This window comes from Pseudophryne corroboree, chromosome 4 (assembly GCF_028390025.1).
Source record: "Pseudophryne corroboree isolate aPseCor3 chromosome 4, aPseCor3.hap2, whole genome shotgun sequence".
NCBI lineage: Eukaryota > Metazoa > Chordata > Amphibia > Anura > Myobatrachidae > Pseudophryne > Pseudophryne corroboree.
In genome coordinates this window covers 327,441,387-327,460,136 of record NC_086447.1, presented here as the reverse complement: position 1 = coordinate 327,460,136, position 18,750 = coordinate 327,441,387, and the positions used below count along the sequence as shown (strand labels likewise).

The following is an 18,750-nucleotide window of genomic DNA, read 5'->3' as shown; positions in this document are numbered from 1 at the left end:
TTAAAAATGCATCTCATACTTATAATGTATTTAGTTCCCTGACATGGTGATGATACAGTATATGCTAGGGAGTAAATGCATCTCATACTTATAATGTATTTAGTTCCCTGACATGGTGATGATACAGTATATGCTAGGGAGTAAATGCATCTCATACTTATAATGTATTTAGTTCCCTGACATGGTGATACAGTATATGCTAGGGAGTAAATGCATCTCATACTTATAATGTATTTAGTTCCCTGACATGGTGATACAGTATATGCTAGGGAGTAAATGCATCTCATACTTATAATGTATATAGTTCCCTGACATGGTGATACAGTATATGCTAGGGAGTAAATGCATCTCATACTTATAATGTATATAGTTCCCTGACATGGTGATACAGTATATGCTAGGGAGTAAATGCATCTCATACTTATAATGTATATAGTTCCCTGACATGGTGATACAGTATATGCTAGGGAGTAAATGCATCTCATACTTATAATGTATATAGTTCCCTGACATGGTGATACAGTATATGCTAGGGAGTAAATGCATCTCATACTTATAATGTATATAGTTCCCTGACATGGTGATACAGTATATGCTAGGGAGTAAATGCATCTCATACTTATAATGTATATAGTTCCCTGACATGGTGATACAGTATATGCTAGGGAGTAAATGCATCTCATACTTATAATGTATATAGTTCCCTGACATGGTGATATAGTATATGCTAGGGAGTAAATGCATCTCATACTTATAATGTATATAGTTCCCTGACATGGTGGATACAGTATATGCTAGGGAGGTAAATGCATCTCATACTTATAATGTATATAGTTCCCTGACATGGTGATACAGTATATGCTAGGGAGTAAATGCATCTCATACTTATAATGTATATAGTTCCCTGACATGGTGATACAGTATATGCTTGGAGTAAATGCATCTCATACTTATAATGTATTAGTTCCCTGACATGGTGATACAGTATATGCTAGGGAGTAAATGCATCTCATACTTAATGTATATAGTTCCCTGACATGGTGATATAGTATATGCTAGGGAGTAAATGCATCTCATACTTTTAATGTATATAGTTCCCTGACATGGTGATATAGTATATGCTAGGGGAGTAAATGCATCTCATACTTATAATGTATATAGTTCCCTGACATGGTGATATAGTATATGCTAGGGAGTAAATGCATCTCATACTTATAATGTATATAGTTCCCTGACATGGTGATATAGTATATGCTAGGGAGTAAATGCATCTCATACTTATAATGTATTTAGTTCCCTGACATGGTGATACAGTATATGCTAGGGAGTAAATGCATCTCATACTTATAATGTATATAGTTCCCTGACATGGTGATACAGTATATGCTAGGGAGTAAATGCATCTCATACTTATAATGTATATAGTTCCCTGACATGGTGATACAGTATATGCTAGGGAGTAAATGCATCTCATACTTATAATGTATATAGTTCCCTGACATGGTGATATAGTATATGCTAGGGAGTAAATGCATCTCATACTTATAATGTATATAGTTCCCTGACATGGTGATGATACAGTATATGCTAGGGAGTAAATGCATCTCATACTTATAATGTATATAGTTCCCTGACATGGTGATACAGTATATGCTAGGGAGTAAATGCATCTCATACTTATAATGTATTTAGTTCCCTGACATGGTGATATAGTATATGCTAGGGAGTAAATGCATCTCATACTTATAATGTATATAGTTCCCTGACATGGTGATACAGTATATGCTAGGGAGTAAATGCATCTCATACTTATAATGTATATAGTTCCCTGACATGGTGATATAGTATATGCTAGGGAGTAAATGCATCTCATACTTATAATGTATTTAGTTCCCTGACATGTGATACAGTATATGCTAGGGAGTAAATGCATCTCATACTTATAATGTATATAGTTCCCTGACATGGTGATACAGTATATGATAGGGAGTAAATGCATCTCATACTTATAATGTATATAGTTCCCTGACATGGTGATATAGTATATGCTAGGGAGTAAATGCATCTCATACTTATAATGTATATAGTTCCCTGACATGGTGATATAGTATATGCTAGGGAGTAAATGCATCTCATACTTATAATGTATATAGTTCCCTGACATGGTGATACAGTATATGCTAGGGAGTAAATGCATCTCATACTTATAATGTATATAGTTCCCTGACATGGTGATATAGTATATGCTAGGGAGTAAATGCATCTCATACTTATAATGTATATAGTTCCCTGACATGGTGATACAGTATATGCTAGGGAGTAAATGCATCTCATACTTATAATGTATTTAGTTCCCTGACATGGTGATATAGTATATGCTAGGGAGTAAATGCATCTCATACTTATAATGTATATAGTTCCCTGACATGGTGATACAGTATATGCTAGGGAGTAAATGCATCTCATACTTATAATGTATATAGTTCCCTGACATGGTGATACAGTATATGCTAGGGAGTAAATGCATCTCATACTTATAATGTATTTAGTTCCCTGACATGGTGATATAGTATATGCTAGGGAGTAAATGCATCTCATACTTATAATGTATATAGTTCCCTGACATGGTGATACAGTATATGCTAGGGAGTAAATGCATCTCATACTTATAATGTATATAGTTCCCTGACATGGTGATGATACAGTATATGCTAGGGAGTAAATGCATCTCATACTTATAATGTATATAGTTCCCTGACATGGTGATATAGTATATGCTAGGGAGTAAATGCATCTCATACTTATAATGTATATAGTTCCCTGACATGGTGATACAGTATATGCTAGGGAGTAAATGCATCTCATACTTATAATGTATATAGTTCCCTGACATGGTGATACAGTATATGCTAGGGAGTAATGCATCTCATACTTATAATGTATATAGTTCCCTGACATGGGTGATATAGTATATGCTAGGGAGTAAATGCATCTCATACTTATAATGTATATAGTTCCCTGACATGGTGATACAGTATATGCTAGGGAGTAAATGCATCTCATACTTATAATGTATATAGTTCCCTGACATGGTGATACAGTATATGCTAGGGAGTAAATGCATCTCATACTTATAATGTATATAGTTCCCTGACATGGTGATGATACAGTATATGCTAGGGAGTAAATGCATCTCATACTTATAATGTATATAGTTCCCTGACATGGTGATATAGTATATGCTAGGGAGTAAATGCATCTCATACTTATAATGTATTTAGTTCCCTGACATGGTGATACAGTATATGCTAGGGAGTAAATGCATCTCATACTTATAATGTATATAGTTCCCTGACATGGTGATGATACAGTATATGCTAGGGAGTAAATGCATCTCATACTTATAATGTATATAGTTCCCTGACATGGTGATATAGTATATGCTAGGGAGTAAATGCATCTCATACTTATAATGTATTTAGTTCCCTGACATGGTGATACAGTATATGCTAGGGAGTAAATGCATCTCATACTTATAATGTATATAGTTCCCTGACATGGTGATACAGTATATGCTAGGGAGTAAATGCATCTCATACTTATAATGTATTTAGTTCCCTGACATGGTGATACAGTATATGATAGGGAGTAAATGCATCTCATACTTATAATGTATATAGTTCCCTGACATGGTGATACAGTATATGCTAGGGAGTAAATGCATCTCATACTTATAATGTATTTAGTTCCCTGACATGGTGATATAGTATATGCTAGGGAGTAAATGCATCTCATACTTATAATGTATATAGTTCCCTGACATGGTGATACAGTATATGCTAGGGAGTAAATGCATCTCATACTTATAATGTATATAGTTCCCTGACATGGTGATATAGTATATGCTAGGGAGTAAATGCATCTCATACTTATAATGTATTTAGTTCCCTGACATGGTGATATAGTATATGCTAGGGAGTAAATGCATCTCATACTTATAATGTATATAGTTCCCTGACATGGTGATACAGTATATGCTAGGGAGTAAATGCATCTCATACTTATAATGTATATAGTTCCCTGACATGGTGATACAGTATATGATAGGGAGTAAATGCATCTCATACTTATAATGTATATAGTTCCCTGACATGGTGATACAGTATATGCTAGGGAGTAAATGCATCTCATACTTATAATGTATTTAGTTCCCTGACATGGTGATACAGTATATGCTAGGGAGTAAATGCATCTCATACTTATAATGTATATAGTTCCCTGACATGGTGATACAGTATATGCTAGGGAGTAAATGCATCTCATACTTATAATGTATTTAGTTCCCTGACATGGTGATACAGTATATGCTAGGGAGTAAATGCATCTCATACTTATAATGTATTTAGTTCCCTGACATGGTGATACAGTATATGCTAGGGAGTAAATGCATCTCATACTTATAATGTATATAGTTCCCTGACATGGTGATACAGTATATGCTAGGGAGTAAATGCATCTCATACTTATAATGTATATAGTTCCCTGACATGGTGATGATACAGTATATGCTAGGGAGTAAATGCATCTCATACTTATAATGTATTTAGTTCCCTGACATGGTGATATAGTATATGCTAGGGAGTAAATGCATCTCATACTTATAATGTATATAGTTCCCTGACATGGTGATATAGTATATGCTAGGGAGTAAATGCATCTCATACTTATAATGTATATAGTTCCCTGACATGGTGATACAGTATATGCTAGGGAGTAAATGCATCTCATACTTATAATGTATATAGTTCCCTGACATGGTGATATAGTATATGCTAGGGAGTAAATGCATCTCATACTTATAATGTATTTAGTTCCCTGACATGGTGATACAGTATATGCTAGGGAGTAAATGCATCTCATACTTATAATGTATATAGTTCCCTGACATGGTGATGATACAGTATATGCTAGGGAGTAAATGCATCTCATACTTATAATGTATTTAGTTCCCTGACATGGTGATATAGTATATGCTAGGGAGTAAATGCATCTCATACTTATAATGTATATAGTTCCCTGACATGGTGATATAGTATATGCTAGGGAGTAAATGCATCTCATACTTATAATGTATATAGTTCCCTGACATGGTGATGATACAGTATATGCTAGGGAGTAAATGCATCTCATACTTATAATGTATTTAGTTCCCTGACATGGTGATACAGTATATGCTAGGGAGTAAATGCATCTCATACTTATAATGTATTTAGTTCCCTGACATGGTGATACAGTATATGCTAGGGAGTAAATGCATCTCATACTTATAATGTATATAGTTCCCTGACATGGTGATACAGTATATGCTAGGGAGTAAATGCATCTCATACTTATAATGTATATAGTTCCCTGACATGGTGATGATACAGTATATGCTAGGGAGTAAATGCATCTCATACTTATAATGTATTTAGTTCCCTGACATGGTGATATAGTATATGCTAGGGAGTAAATGCATCTCATACTTATAATGTATATAGTTCCCTGACATGGTGATATAGTATATGCTAGGGAGTAAATGCATCTCATACTTATAATGTATATAGTTCCCTGACATGGTGATACAGTATATGCTAGGGAGTAAATGCATCTCATACTTATAATGTATATAGTTCCCTGACATGGTGATATAGTATATGCTAGGGAGTAAATGCATCTCATACTTATAATGTATTTAGTTCCCTGACATGGTGATACAGTATATGCTAGGGAGTAAATGCATCTCATACTTATAATGTATATAGTTCCCTGACATGGTGATGATACAGTATATGCTAGGGAGTAAATGCATCTCATACTTATAATGTATTTAGTTCCCTGACATGGTGATATAGTATATGCTAGGGAGTAAATGCATCTCATACTTATAATGTATATAGTTCCCTGACATGGTGATATAGTATATGCTAGGGAGTAAATGCATCTCATACTTATAATGTATATAGTTCCCTGACATGGTGATGATACAGTATATGCTAGGGAGTAAATGCATCTCATACTTATAATGTATTTAGTTCCCTGACATGGTGATACAGTATATGCTAGGGAGTAAATGCATCTCATACTTATAATGTATTTAGTTCCCTGACATGGTGATACAGTATATGCTAGGGAGTAAATGCATCTCATACTTATAATGTATATAGTTCCCTGACATGGTGATACAGTATATGCTAGGGAGTAAATGCATCTCATACTTATAATGTATATAGTTCCCTGACATGGTGATATAGTATATGCTAGGGAGTAAATGCATCTCATACTTATAATGTATATAGTTCCCTGACATGGTGATACAGTATATGCTAGGGAGTAAATGCATCTCATACTTATAATGTATTTAGTTCCCTGACATGGTGATATAGTATATGCTAGGGAGTAAATGCATCTCATACTTATAATGTATTTAGTTCCCTGACATGGTGATATAGTATATGCTAGGGAGTAAATGCATCTCATACTTATAATGTATATAGTTCCCTGACATGGTGATACAGTATATGATAGGGAGTAAATGCATCTCATACTTATAATGTATATAGTTCCCTGACATGGTGATACAGTATATGCTAGGGAGTAAATGCATCTCATACTTATAATGTATTTAGTTCCCTGACATGGTGATATAGTATATGCTAGGGAGTAAATGCATCTCATACTTATAATGTATATAGTTCCCTGACATGGTGATATAGTATATGCTAGGGAGTAAATGCATCTCATACTTATAATGTATTTAGTTCCCTGACATGGTGATATAGTATATGCTAGGGAGTAAATGCATCTCATACTTATAATGTATATAGTTCCCTGACATGGTGATGATACAGTATATGCTAGGGAGTAAATGCATCTCATACTTATAATGTATATAGTTCCCTGACATGGTGATGATACAGTATATGCTAGGGAGTAAATGCATCTCATACTTATAATGTATATAGTTCCCTGACATGGTGATACAGTATATGCTAGGGAGTAAATGCATCTCATACTTATAATGTATTTAGTTCCCTGACATGGTGATATAGTATATGCTAGGGAGTAAATGCATCTCATACTTATAATGTATTTAGTTCCCTGACATGGTGATATAGTATATGCTAGGGAGTAAATGCATCTCATACTTATAATGTATTTAGTTCCCTGACATGGTGATAGAGTATATTCTAGGAAGTAAATGCTGTTTTCTGATCAAATAAAGGAGAGGCTGATTTCTTTCTGTTCCAGTAGTGAAAGGTGAATTGGAATTTCCTCAGAAGAACAATGCTGTCTGCCTGGACCTGCTTCCACATCCGAAGAACCATGTACACCAGGGATCATGCTAATAATTTCAGGTATACAGTGGTTATAGCACATCAGGGCTGTATTAACCTATGGCCGGACCCCTAGGCTTTCAGGTATTTCGGGCCCCCTCCAGCACTGCAATCTTTCACCCACTACAGCTGACCTTTATGCCATCATTTACACTATCAGTATTCGCACAGACACCGATGAAATAAAGTCTGCGGACCTCTTTTCTCTTTTGAAATAGCGCAGTGCACTATCGGTCCTCCTTTCCGCAGCCTAACCCTAACATCTCCCACAGCCTAACCCTAAACCTTATGGCGGCACCTAACCCTAACTGTCGGCATCCTCAGAATGTCAACATGTCACAGGACAACATTTCAGATGTCGACAATGTGAACCTGTCAACAGTTAAGGGTGTTGTCCTGGTGCCTGTTGACAGTTTGAACCATGTTGATATTCTGATGTCAACATTGTGGTGTCGACCTTATGAACATTGACGTGGTTATTTTGGACCGGATACCCTGTAGGGACATATTGAAAACTGTCAGTGGCTTAATGTTTGCCGCAGTAATTGTATTTCTGCAGCGGGGTACACTGGTATTCCACAGGGAATAACTTCAGAGCTTGGGTGTAGAGTTGGATCTTGATCCGAGGCACCAACTGGCTAAAGCTTTGACTGTTCCCAGGATGCATTGCACTGCCTCCTCTATAACTCCGCCTCCAGGCACTGGAGCTCAGTTTGTAAGTTGGTGCCTGCAGTGCAGGTCACTAACAGGTGGGGCTGCGCTAGGTAGCCCTGAAAAGAGCTTTTTTAGAAGACTTCAAGGGCTGCAGCACTATGTCAGTCTGACATTCTGTGCTGTGGCTCCATCACCTTCCCAGCAGCGCTGCATACTCCCGTGGCCTGATTCCCGGTACATGCGGCGGAGGCACTCCGGACTTCAGGCACACACCGCTGACGCTCTCCTGGATCGCGTGGCTGCACATCAGGGAGGAGGTAAGAAGGTCCCCCAGGCATGACCCGCCAGTTAATCGCGATCCGGTCGCGGTCCCAGGAGACGGACCGCGCCGCTGGCGTGGACACTGTACTGCACAGGGACCCCACTATATCCACCAGGGCAAGAGAGCACAAGTCAGATTTATTAAAATCTGTTTGTTACAGGCTCCACAGTACCCGGTGGTGAGGACCACCATAGGGGATAAGGCGCTGACCTGTAGCCCCTCCTCCAGCTCCGGGCGCCATCTACCGCTGGTGTTGCCGCCCTGGAGCTGCATTTCACTCTCCCTCACAGAGATTTTTGCACCATCTTCACTACTAGCTGGGCTGATCTCTGGGACTGCAGTGCTCTCTCTCCTCTGTAAAGCCGCCTGTCTCATCAGCGCTGTGCTTTTACAGACACTTAAGTATACTACATGTCATTTTAGACAGTGTTAATTAAGAACAAGTGTACTGCTAGCTGAATATTTGGTACAAGTATTATGTGATATACATCCAGTATCTACTGTGCATTGTTATATCTATACTCTTCCATAGTTATATGTAAATTACTAGTCCACTGCAGTTTTATTGTTTATATGTAATAACTTCTGCATTGTACATGTGACTGAGTGTATCTGTAGCAGCTGTGTGGGATTCCATTCTCCTGTATCACATATTGCTATCACTATATTCTGTACCCTGAGGGGCTAGGTGCCATATATATATATATATATATATGTATATATAGTGTTTCAGTCACCTCATATAGCTTAAATCCTCTGTTTTGTGTCCTGTGTTTACTGTCACATAACATAGGGGGGTTTTGCAGATATTGTGTTTGTCTGGCTATATTGTACCATTACGCCCTACGGCTAAATTCCCTATAATGTCTGCTACACAGGGCAGGAAATCCGTGGACGTTTCTGCATCCTGCAGTACTGGCACCACGGATTTACCTGAGGGGGAAGTTTTAGCTGCTGGTTCAGGCTCTGAGTGCCATATACCTAGTCCACCTGCAGTACCTGTGGGCAATCAGGACCCACCTTGGGCAGCGTTCTCAAGTATGCTGAGTACACTTGTGACACGTCTTGCGCCCCCTGTGGGACCTCCTGTGCCATTGCAGCCACATATTGTCCCTGTAGTTAATCCGCCCTGGGCGGATACTCTGTCTACCCACAATTAAATCAATCCTTGGTTAGACAAAAGTCTACCCCACGCCCCTCTGGGGCCAAGGGGTCATCTAAAAGGGCCATTTCTTCCTCATAATCCACTAATATTTCGGATAATTCTTCCGATGAGGATGGGGAATATACTGATCCGTCAGACACTGATACAGTTGCTTCTGATGAGGAATCTACAACCAAGGTTGATGTTCCTGACCTGGTGGAGGCTATTAAGTTAATTCTTCAAATAGATGATGACATTGAGCCTAATACTGTATCTAAGAAACCTGATAAGTTCAAACGTCAGAAGGTTGCTAAGGTATTCTTGCCACATTATGACCACTCAATTGACATATGTCAGGAATCCTGCTCGTCGCCAGGAAATACATTTTCCCTGTCTAAAAAGATGCTAGCTCGTTATCCTATCCCTGCGGAGTTGAGTAACAAGTGGGAAACTCCACCGCCAGTGGACTCATGTCGCCCGTCTGGTGGTGTCATCTACTCTGCCTGTCACCACTGTCACCTCACTGAAGGAACCGACAGATAAGCGTGTGGAGGGATGCCTGAAGTCTATTTACTCCCTTACTGGCGCTGTACATAGATCCACTATGGCAGCCTCCTGGGCTGCGAAAGGTATTGAAGCATGGGTTCAGGCAATTGAGGATGAGCTGCCTCAGGATTTCACTAGTATTCAACAGGGAATAACATCCTGCAGTGCAGACAGCTAACAGGGAGGGCTGTGCTAGGCAGCCCTGGAAAGAGCTTTTCTGAAGTAAGAAGACTTCAAGGGCTGCAGCACAGGCACTTAGAAGTGCTATATGTCAGTCTGACATATTGTGCTGCGGCTCCCTCACCTCCTCCAATGGCGCTGTATACTCCCGCGTCCTGGTTGCCAGGTACTTACAGCGGAGGCGCTCCGGCTTCATCAGGCACACACCCGCCACTGCTCTCCGGGATCGCGTGGCCGCAAGTTCAGGGAGGAGGTAAGAGGGTCCCCCAGACGGGACCCGCTGAAATCACAATCGCCGCTGGCGTGAACACTGTGGCCGTGCAGGGACCCCACTATATCCACCAGGGCAAGAGGCACAGGTCGGATTTGCTAAAATCCGTTTGATATACTGTAGGCCCCGCAGTACCCGATGATGAAGTCCAGCAGAGGGGATAAGGCTCTGACTTGTAGCCCCTCCCCCAGCCCCGGGCGCCATTTACTGCAAATGTTCCCGCTCTGGAGCTGCATCTCTCTTCTCCCTCACTCCCTGTCAGCGTTTGGGCGCCATTACACAGAGCTGCGCTGATCTGGGACTGCTGGGCATTTTCTCCTCTGTAAAGCCACCCGTCTCATCAGAGCTGTGCATTTACAGGACACTTAAGTATTCTACGTGTCGTTTAGACAGTGTTAGTTAAGAAAAAGTGCATTACTACAGGGATATTTCAGTACAAGTATCCTGTGATATACATCCAGTATTTACTGTGCTGTATTTACTGTACTGTGTAATCTGTATACATATATAGCTTTACTTAGTATTGCTAGTCCAGTGCAGTTTTATTGTTGTTGTATTAATTTCTGCATTGTATATGTGACTGTGTGTGCCAATAGCTGCTGTGTTGTTCCTATTCCGTGTATCTCACACATATTGCTATCCCTATATTCTGTAACCTGAGGGGGGCTAAGTGTGTCAGGGTCATATATATATATATATATATATATATATATATATACAGATTGAGTATCCCTTATCCAAAATGCTTGGGACCAGAGGAATTTTGGATATCGGATTTTTCCGTATTTTGGAATAATTGCATCCCATAATGAGATATTATGGTGACGGGACCTAAATCTAAGCACAGAATGCATTTATGTTACATATACACCTTATACACACAGCCTGAAGGTAATTTTAGCCAATATTTTTTATAACTTTGTGCATTAAACAAATTGTGTCTACATTCACACAATTCATTTATGTTTCATATACACCTTATGCACATAGCCTGAAGGACATTTAATACAATATTTTTAATAACTTTGAGTATTAAACAAAGTTTGTGTACATTGAGACATCAAAAAACAAAGGTTTCACTATCTCAGTCTCACTCAAAAAAGTCCATATTTCGGAATATTCCGTATTTCGGAATATTTGGATATGGGATACTCAACCTGTATATATATATATAGTGTTTCACAGGATACTACCTTGGTATTTTTCTCTGTGTATTTCAGTCACCATATACCACTTAAATCCTCTGTTTGTGCTCTGCATTTGCAGTCACACTACATAGGGTTTTTTTGTCGGGTACTGTGTCTGGCTATATTGTACTTTTACGCACTAAGGCTACATTCACACATAATGTCTGCTACACAGGGCGGGAGATCCGTGGCTGATCCTGTGTCATGCAGTGCTGACACCGCGGATGCACCTGAGGAAAATATTCCAGCTGAGGGTCCAGGTACCGGGGGTTCAGTACCCCTCAGTCAGCCTGCAGCGCCAGTGGCACACCAAAACCCACCCTGGGCTGTTTTTTTTCTAATTTGCTGACTACGCTAGTAACGAGACACGCCCCCTGTGGGACCTCCTGTGCCATTACAGCCACATATTGTCCCTGCAGTTCATCCGTCATGGGGAGATAATCTGTCAACTCAGTTACAGCAATTAAATCAGTTTTTGGTTAAACAAAGACCTAATCCTCGTCCTCCTAGGACCAAAGGGTCATTTAAGCAGGCCATTACGTCTTCACAATCCACGCATGTTACAGATACTTCATCCGATAAGGATGGCGTGACACTGATCCCTCAGACACTGATGCAGATGCTTCTGATGGGGAATCTATTTCACAGGTGGATGTTCCTGACCTCTTGGAGGCTATCAAACTGATTCTTCAGATTTATGATGAATCTGAACCTCCAGATACGTCTAAGAAACCCGATAAGTTCAAACGTCAGAAGGTCACTAAATTAGTTTTGCCCCATTCTGACCATTTAGTTGACATACGTCAGGAATCCTGGGAGTATCCAGGAAGGAAATTCTCCCTGTCTAAGAAGATGCTAGCTCGTTATCCTCTCGCTGCAGAGTTGAGTAAAAATTGGGAAACACAGCCGCCAGTGGACTCACATGTCGCACGTCTGGTGGTGTCCTCTACTCTGCCTGTCACTACCGTCACTTTTCTGAAGGAACCGACGGATAAGCTTGTGGAGGGTTGCTTGAAGTCTATTTACACCCTTGCAGGTGCTGTGCATAGACCCACTATAGTGTCCTCTTGGGCTGTGAAGGCTATTGAAGCCTGGGTTCAAGCAGTTGAAGCGGACCTACCTTCTAATTTTTCTGATTATGCCACACAGTGTCTTTCATATATTATCACAGCCTCTCATTATATACAGGAGGTGGCCTCTGATGCCGGTGTCCTGGCGGCTAAAGCGTCTACTACGTCCATTTTTAGCCCGCCGGATTCTGTGGTTGCGGTCCTGGTCTGGGGATCTGGACTCTAAAAAGACCTTGGAGGTTATCCCCTTTAAGGGAGACATCCTGTTTGTGGAAGATCTGAAAAGATTGTTGCTGTCTTAGCGTCTACTAAAACTGAATGTTTGCCGAGTACTAATCCTTCGGTTCTGAAGGCTAAGAGTACCACCTTTCGTTCATTTCGACCTCCAAGTAAAGCAAAGGGTCAGGCATACCCGAAACAGGCTCGCACTTCCAAAACCTCTAAGCCCAAACCTAAACGTTCCTGAGCTGCCCGTCAGCCTGCTTCCAAACCAGACAAGCCTGCTGCATGACGGGGCGGGCCTCCCTCTGGGGGACCCCAGGGTGGGAGGCCGACTTCTAAGGTTTGATCAGGTATGGCTACAGACCACTTCAGACGCCTGGGTAAGGGAAGTCGTCACTCACGGATACGTCATCTCTTTCAAGAAGCACCCCCCTTGCCAGTTTTGCTTGACAAATATCCTTTCTGATCTGGTAAAAGCAAAAACTCTCCATTTGGTAGTACAATCCCTCCTGGACACAGAAGTGGTAGTGCCGGTGCCTCTGGCTCAGAGGGGCAGGGGGTACTATTCAACGCTGTTCCTGGCTCCGAAACCGAATGGTTCCTCCCAGCCCATTCTCAACCTCAAGTCTCTGAACAAGTTTGTGTGTTGTTTCCAAGTTCCGTATGGAAACTCTTTGCTCTATTGTTCTGGCCTTGGAGCCCATGGACTATATGGTTTTCCTGGACATACAGGGTGCTTACCTACATATACCTATTGCGGTTTGCTATTGGCAACCTACATTATCAATTCCAGGCCTTGCCTTTTGGACTGACCACGGCTCCGCGAATCTTCACCAAGGTCATGGCAGTTATGACGGCTCTGTTCCGCCGTCAGGGTATCAGGATCCTGCCGTATCTGGACGACTTGTTGATCCTGGCGAACTCCCCAGAGGTTCTCCTTCGTCATCTGGAACTGACGGTCCGATTCCTGTAAGCCCACGGGTGGCTCATCGACTGGAAAAAATCATCCCTGGTCCCTGCTCAGAGCATGGTGCACCTGGGGGCATTGTTGGACACACACAACCAACGGATGTTCTTATCCCGAGAGAAGGTCCTGAAGTTTCAGGACAGGAAAAGATGCTTCCTTTCTCGTCTGTGAGTGTCGATACACTCGGTTATGCAAGTACTAGGCCTCATGGTGTCGGCTTTCGACATGGTAGAGTACGCTCAATTTCACTCTCGCCCTCTGCAGAAGCTAATACTTGCTAAGTGGGACAGTCTGCCTCACTGGATCAGGTCTCACATGATTTCCTTTACTCCGTTTGTTCGTCACTGAGCTGGTGGCTACAGGACCAACAATTGAGCAGGAGTCGTCCCTTCTGCATCTCCAGCTGGGTCCTACTAACAACAGATTCCAGTCTGCAGGGTTGGGGCGTGATGTTGGAGCAACACTTTCTTCAGGGTCGGTGGACCAGGGAGGAATCTCTCCTCCCGATAAATATTCTGGAATTGCGGGCAGTGTTTAATGCTTTGAAACTGGCCCTGCCTCTGGTACAGAACAGGCCTGTTCAAGTACAGTCAGACAACGCCACCACGGTGGCATACAGAAATATCTAGGTGGCACTCGAAGCCGCATGGCAATGTTGGAAGTGTCAAATATTCTTCAAAGGGCAGAACGTCATCTGCCAGCCATATCGGCAGTGTTCATTCCGGGGGTCCTCAACTGGGAAGCGGACTTCCTCAGTCGTCAGGTCGTACACGCCGGAGAGCGGAGTCTTCATCCGGAAGTCTTTCAACTCCTAGTGGACAAGTGGGGCCTACCAGATGTAGACCTGATGGCGTCCCGACACAATCACAAGGTTCCGGTCTTCGGAGCAAGGACAAGGGATCCTCGAGCAGCGTTCGTGGACGCCCTGGCAATTCCACGGAACTTTCGGCTGCCATACGTGTTCCCTCCAGTGTCACTCCTGCCCAGGGTACTGCAGAAGTTCAAGCAAGAAAGAGGAATACTACTGCTAGTCGCTCCAGCGTGGCCCAGACGGCATTGGTTCTCAGAACTGCAGGGTCTCTCGATAGAGCGTCCTCTTCTACTTCCTCAATGCCCAGACCTCCTCGTTCAGGGCCCTTGTGTCTACCTGGACCTGGCCAGACTGGCTTTGATGGCGTGGCTCTTGAAGCTTCACTCCTGAGGGCCAAGGGATTCTCTGAGGCAGTTATTCAAACTATGTTGAAAGCCCGTAATCAGGCTTCTGCACGGATTTATCATAGGGTCTGGAATTCTTACTTCACCTGGTATACTGGTAAGAATTATGATGCATATACTTTCAAAACTTCCAGACTTTTGGCTTTTCTGCAACAGGGCCTGGACTTAGGCCTTCGTCTGACCTCCCTCAAGGTTCATATTTCTGCCTTGTTGGTGTGGTTTCAGAAGAAAATTGCATCTCTCCCTGACGTTCATACTTTCACTCAGGGTGTTTTACGGATTCAGCCTCCCTATGTCCCTCCAGTGGCTCCATGGGATCTGTCTGTTGTTTTGAGCCTCTTGAGTCTGTGGACCTTTAATATCTTACACTTAAGGTCGTGTTTCTGCTGGCTATTGCCTCTGCTAGGAGGGTGTCGGACTTAGGCGCTTTGTCCTGTCGTCCACCCTTTCTGATTTTTTTCATGACCGGGCAATTCTTCGAACTCGCCCTGGTTATCTACCTAAGGTGGTATCATCTTTTCATCTTAACCAAGAGATTGTGGTTTCCAGCCTTTATCTCTTCTGGTTTGTCCTCCAAAGAGCGGTCTTAGGATGTAGTACGGGCTCTCCGTATTTACGTTGAGAGGACTGCCTCCCTCAGGAGGTCAGATACCCTTTTTGTATTTTTTGGTTTTCACAAACGTGGCTGGCCTGCGAATAAGCAAACCTTAGCCAGATGGATTAGAATGGTGATTGCACAAGCCTATGCGCAGGACTCCCAGCTCCTGCTGCTATCAAAGCCCTTTCTACTCGGTCTGTTGGACCTTCTTGGGCGGCCCGCTGAGGTGCGTCCGCTGAACAATTGTGCAAGGCAGCTATGTGGTCCTCTGTGAACACATTCATCAGGTTCTATGCCTTTGATACTTCCGCCTACCAGGATACTTCCTTTGGACGCCGCTACAGTGCGTCCCCTCCCATGAGGAACTGCTTTAGGACATCCCCAATGTTATTCCCTGTGGAATACCAGCGTACCCTGCTGCAGAAAAGGAGACTTACCATAGTTAAATGTCTTTCTGCGAAGTACACTGGATTCCACAGGGCGCCCACCCTGACGCACTTAGCTTCATTGGGTTTGTATGGCATTAGCCGCTGGTCCCTTCTCCTGTTGTGAGAATGTAGTTCTATGTGACTAACATCTACCGTCTCTGTTACTTGCTACTGCATTGGACTGGTTAACGAAACTGAGCTCCAGTGCCTGGAGGCGGGGTTATAGAGGATGCGGTCAATGCATCCTGGGAACAGTCAAAGCTTTAGCCTGTTGGTGCTTCGGATCAAGATCCAACTCTACACCCAAGCTCCGATGTTATTCTCTGTGGAATCCAGTGTACCTCGCAGAAAGAGATTCAATGATGGTAAGTCTACCATAAATCTCCTTTTTGTAAAGCTCCATTCTGGAGCTTGGATGCGTTAGGCAATGCCAACTTCAGTTGGTGTTACCCTATAGAAGCCTATGGGCTTATTTTCATGTTTTCCCCTGATAGCGATACAGTCTGATCCCTCCCAGCACTCCCTGCGGCGCATGCGTCACTTGATGCATGTGCAGAAGGGTTTTCAGGTACTAAACCCAGAAGTTCTTCTACCGCAAAGGACAGCTCTTACCGGGAGAGCTGTCCTTTCCAATTTTCTTCAAATAAACGGCATTAATAAACTCTGTTATCCTTGCGATGACTGTCGGGATTCATCGCATGCAAAATGCGATGTATCATGCATCCCACTCAGAGTCATATGTGAGTAACTGGCATTTACATCATCATTTTCAATAGTATTTGTTTTAATTATTCATAAAAAATTTTGAAAAATTATGTGATACGTATATAGTCTCTGAAAATAGTAGCCATGGAAATTCTCAGTGCATAAGTCATACAAAAAAATAGTTGGACTCTGTATAATGGTGATGACTTTATTACAAAACCTGTTACATCCAATTCACTCTGATTGCTGCTGGACCTGTAAACAAAATCAACAAAATCAAAGTTCAGTTTACCTGGCAACCAGCAGTAGGTGAGCAGCCAGGAGTAAGGTAATGTCTAACTCAGTCAGGCTCCTTCCTTTCTTTTGACTTTTCAAATATAAATGAATGTATGTATTTTATAAGAATGTATGCTATATTTTGGAAAATAGCAATTACACATTTTACTATCATATTACCTGTGACTTTGCTGCTACTGAAAATCCTCAAATCTAGAAGACTGCATAAAAGAGTGTGATTAATGGGCGTAATTCCAAGTTGATCGCAGCAGGAATTCTGTTAGCAATTGGGCAAAACCATGCGCACTGCAGGGGAGGCAGATATAACATGTGCAGAGAGAGTTAGATTTGGGTGGGGTGTGTTCAATCTGCAATCTAATTTGCAGTGTAAAAATAAAGCAGCCAGTATTTACCCTGCACAGAAATAAAATAACCCACCCAAATCTAACTCTCTGCAAATGTTATATCTGCCTCCCCTGCAGTGCACATGGTTTTGCCCAACTGCTAAAAAAATTCCTGCTGCGATCAACTTGGAATTACCCCCAATGTACCTGGAATAGATGTTCAGAGCAGGACCCGTTTAGCAAATGTTTAATCTATGTAGACTGTGGGGTATATTCAATGTTGTAAACTTTCGATAATCTGTAAACTCTCCAGTGGTTTAGGTTATGTTCAGGAGCTGCACTGCACATGTGGTCCTGCGTCGTCGGATGCTGTGTGGCTGTAGCCATTTAGGGGCATGGTGCGGGAGCATGCTAGTGGACCCATCAGCATAGTTTGGCCAGACATATTGAGCGCTATTCAATTGATATATCACGACCAATCTCCTTTCTAAAGTGATCCCCATTATCGCGCATATCGCACCCATAGTAATCTGATTTAGCTGCGTAAAGGGTTGGGCGCCCCTCTACTCCGGAGGTAGCGAGCTGAAATGATGATACCATGCCTGTCAGCAGAAACAGAACAGGTGTTGAAGGGGGCGGAAAGAATTGAATACCGCCCACTGAGTAACCTGAGAGTTACTCAGATGTTCGACGGGCCGGCCTTTGTTCATGCTGTGGATCTGCTGCATCTTAGTATGCCGGCAGCTGATCTGAGAAAGCCATCAGTGGGCCCTCCTCTGAGACCAGCCCTGCACCCCTCTCACCTCCCACTTTATATGTTCCTCCACTCTTCACCCTCAGATCCCCTTTTGTCCTTCCTACCCCCCCCCCCCCCCCAATCCTCCATGCAGCACCACCCATCTACCCTCTCTGTGGTACCCCTTGCTCCCTCCCCATCTCCCATGTGATTCAGCTGAAAGGCACGCTGGTAAGTCTCTTTACCCTTCATACACAACCTCAGCCAGGGTGTAAGCTATGATTGGATCTGGTCTCTTCATCTTCTACATCAGGCATGTCAAACTTGTGACCCTCCAGCTGTTGTGAAACTACAAGTCCCAGCCGGGACTTTTAGTTTCACAACAGCTGGAGGGCCCACAAGTTTGACATGACTGTTCTACATGCAGGTCATACACATGTTACAGTTGTGTTTAAGGGCATATTTATTATACACATTTTGTGGGAAATCCCCCTAAAGTGACATTTCCA

General features: G+C 42.3%; 1 protein-coding gene across 4 annotated transcripts in view; it reads left to right on the top strand.

Annotated features, from left to right (window-relative positions):
* The window catches only part of BDH1 (3-hydroxybutyrate dehydrogenase 1), a 64,043-nt gene that overhangs the window by 10,512 nt on the left and 34,781 nt on the right, over positions 1 to 18,750 (top strand). For 3 of the 4 annotated variants that reach the window (XM_063916400.1, XM_063916402.1, XM_063916401.1), the window contains exon 2: positions 7,291 to 7,397. In XM_063916400.1, coding sequence (XP_063772470.1) covers positions 7,327 to 7,397 — 71 coding nt within the window. In that variant the 5' untranslated portion in view covers positions 7,291 to 7,326. The remainder of the gene's footprint in view (positions 1 to 7,290; positions 7,398 to 18,750) is intronic. The other variant, XM_063916403.1, reaches the window with a different exon arrangement.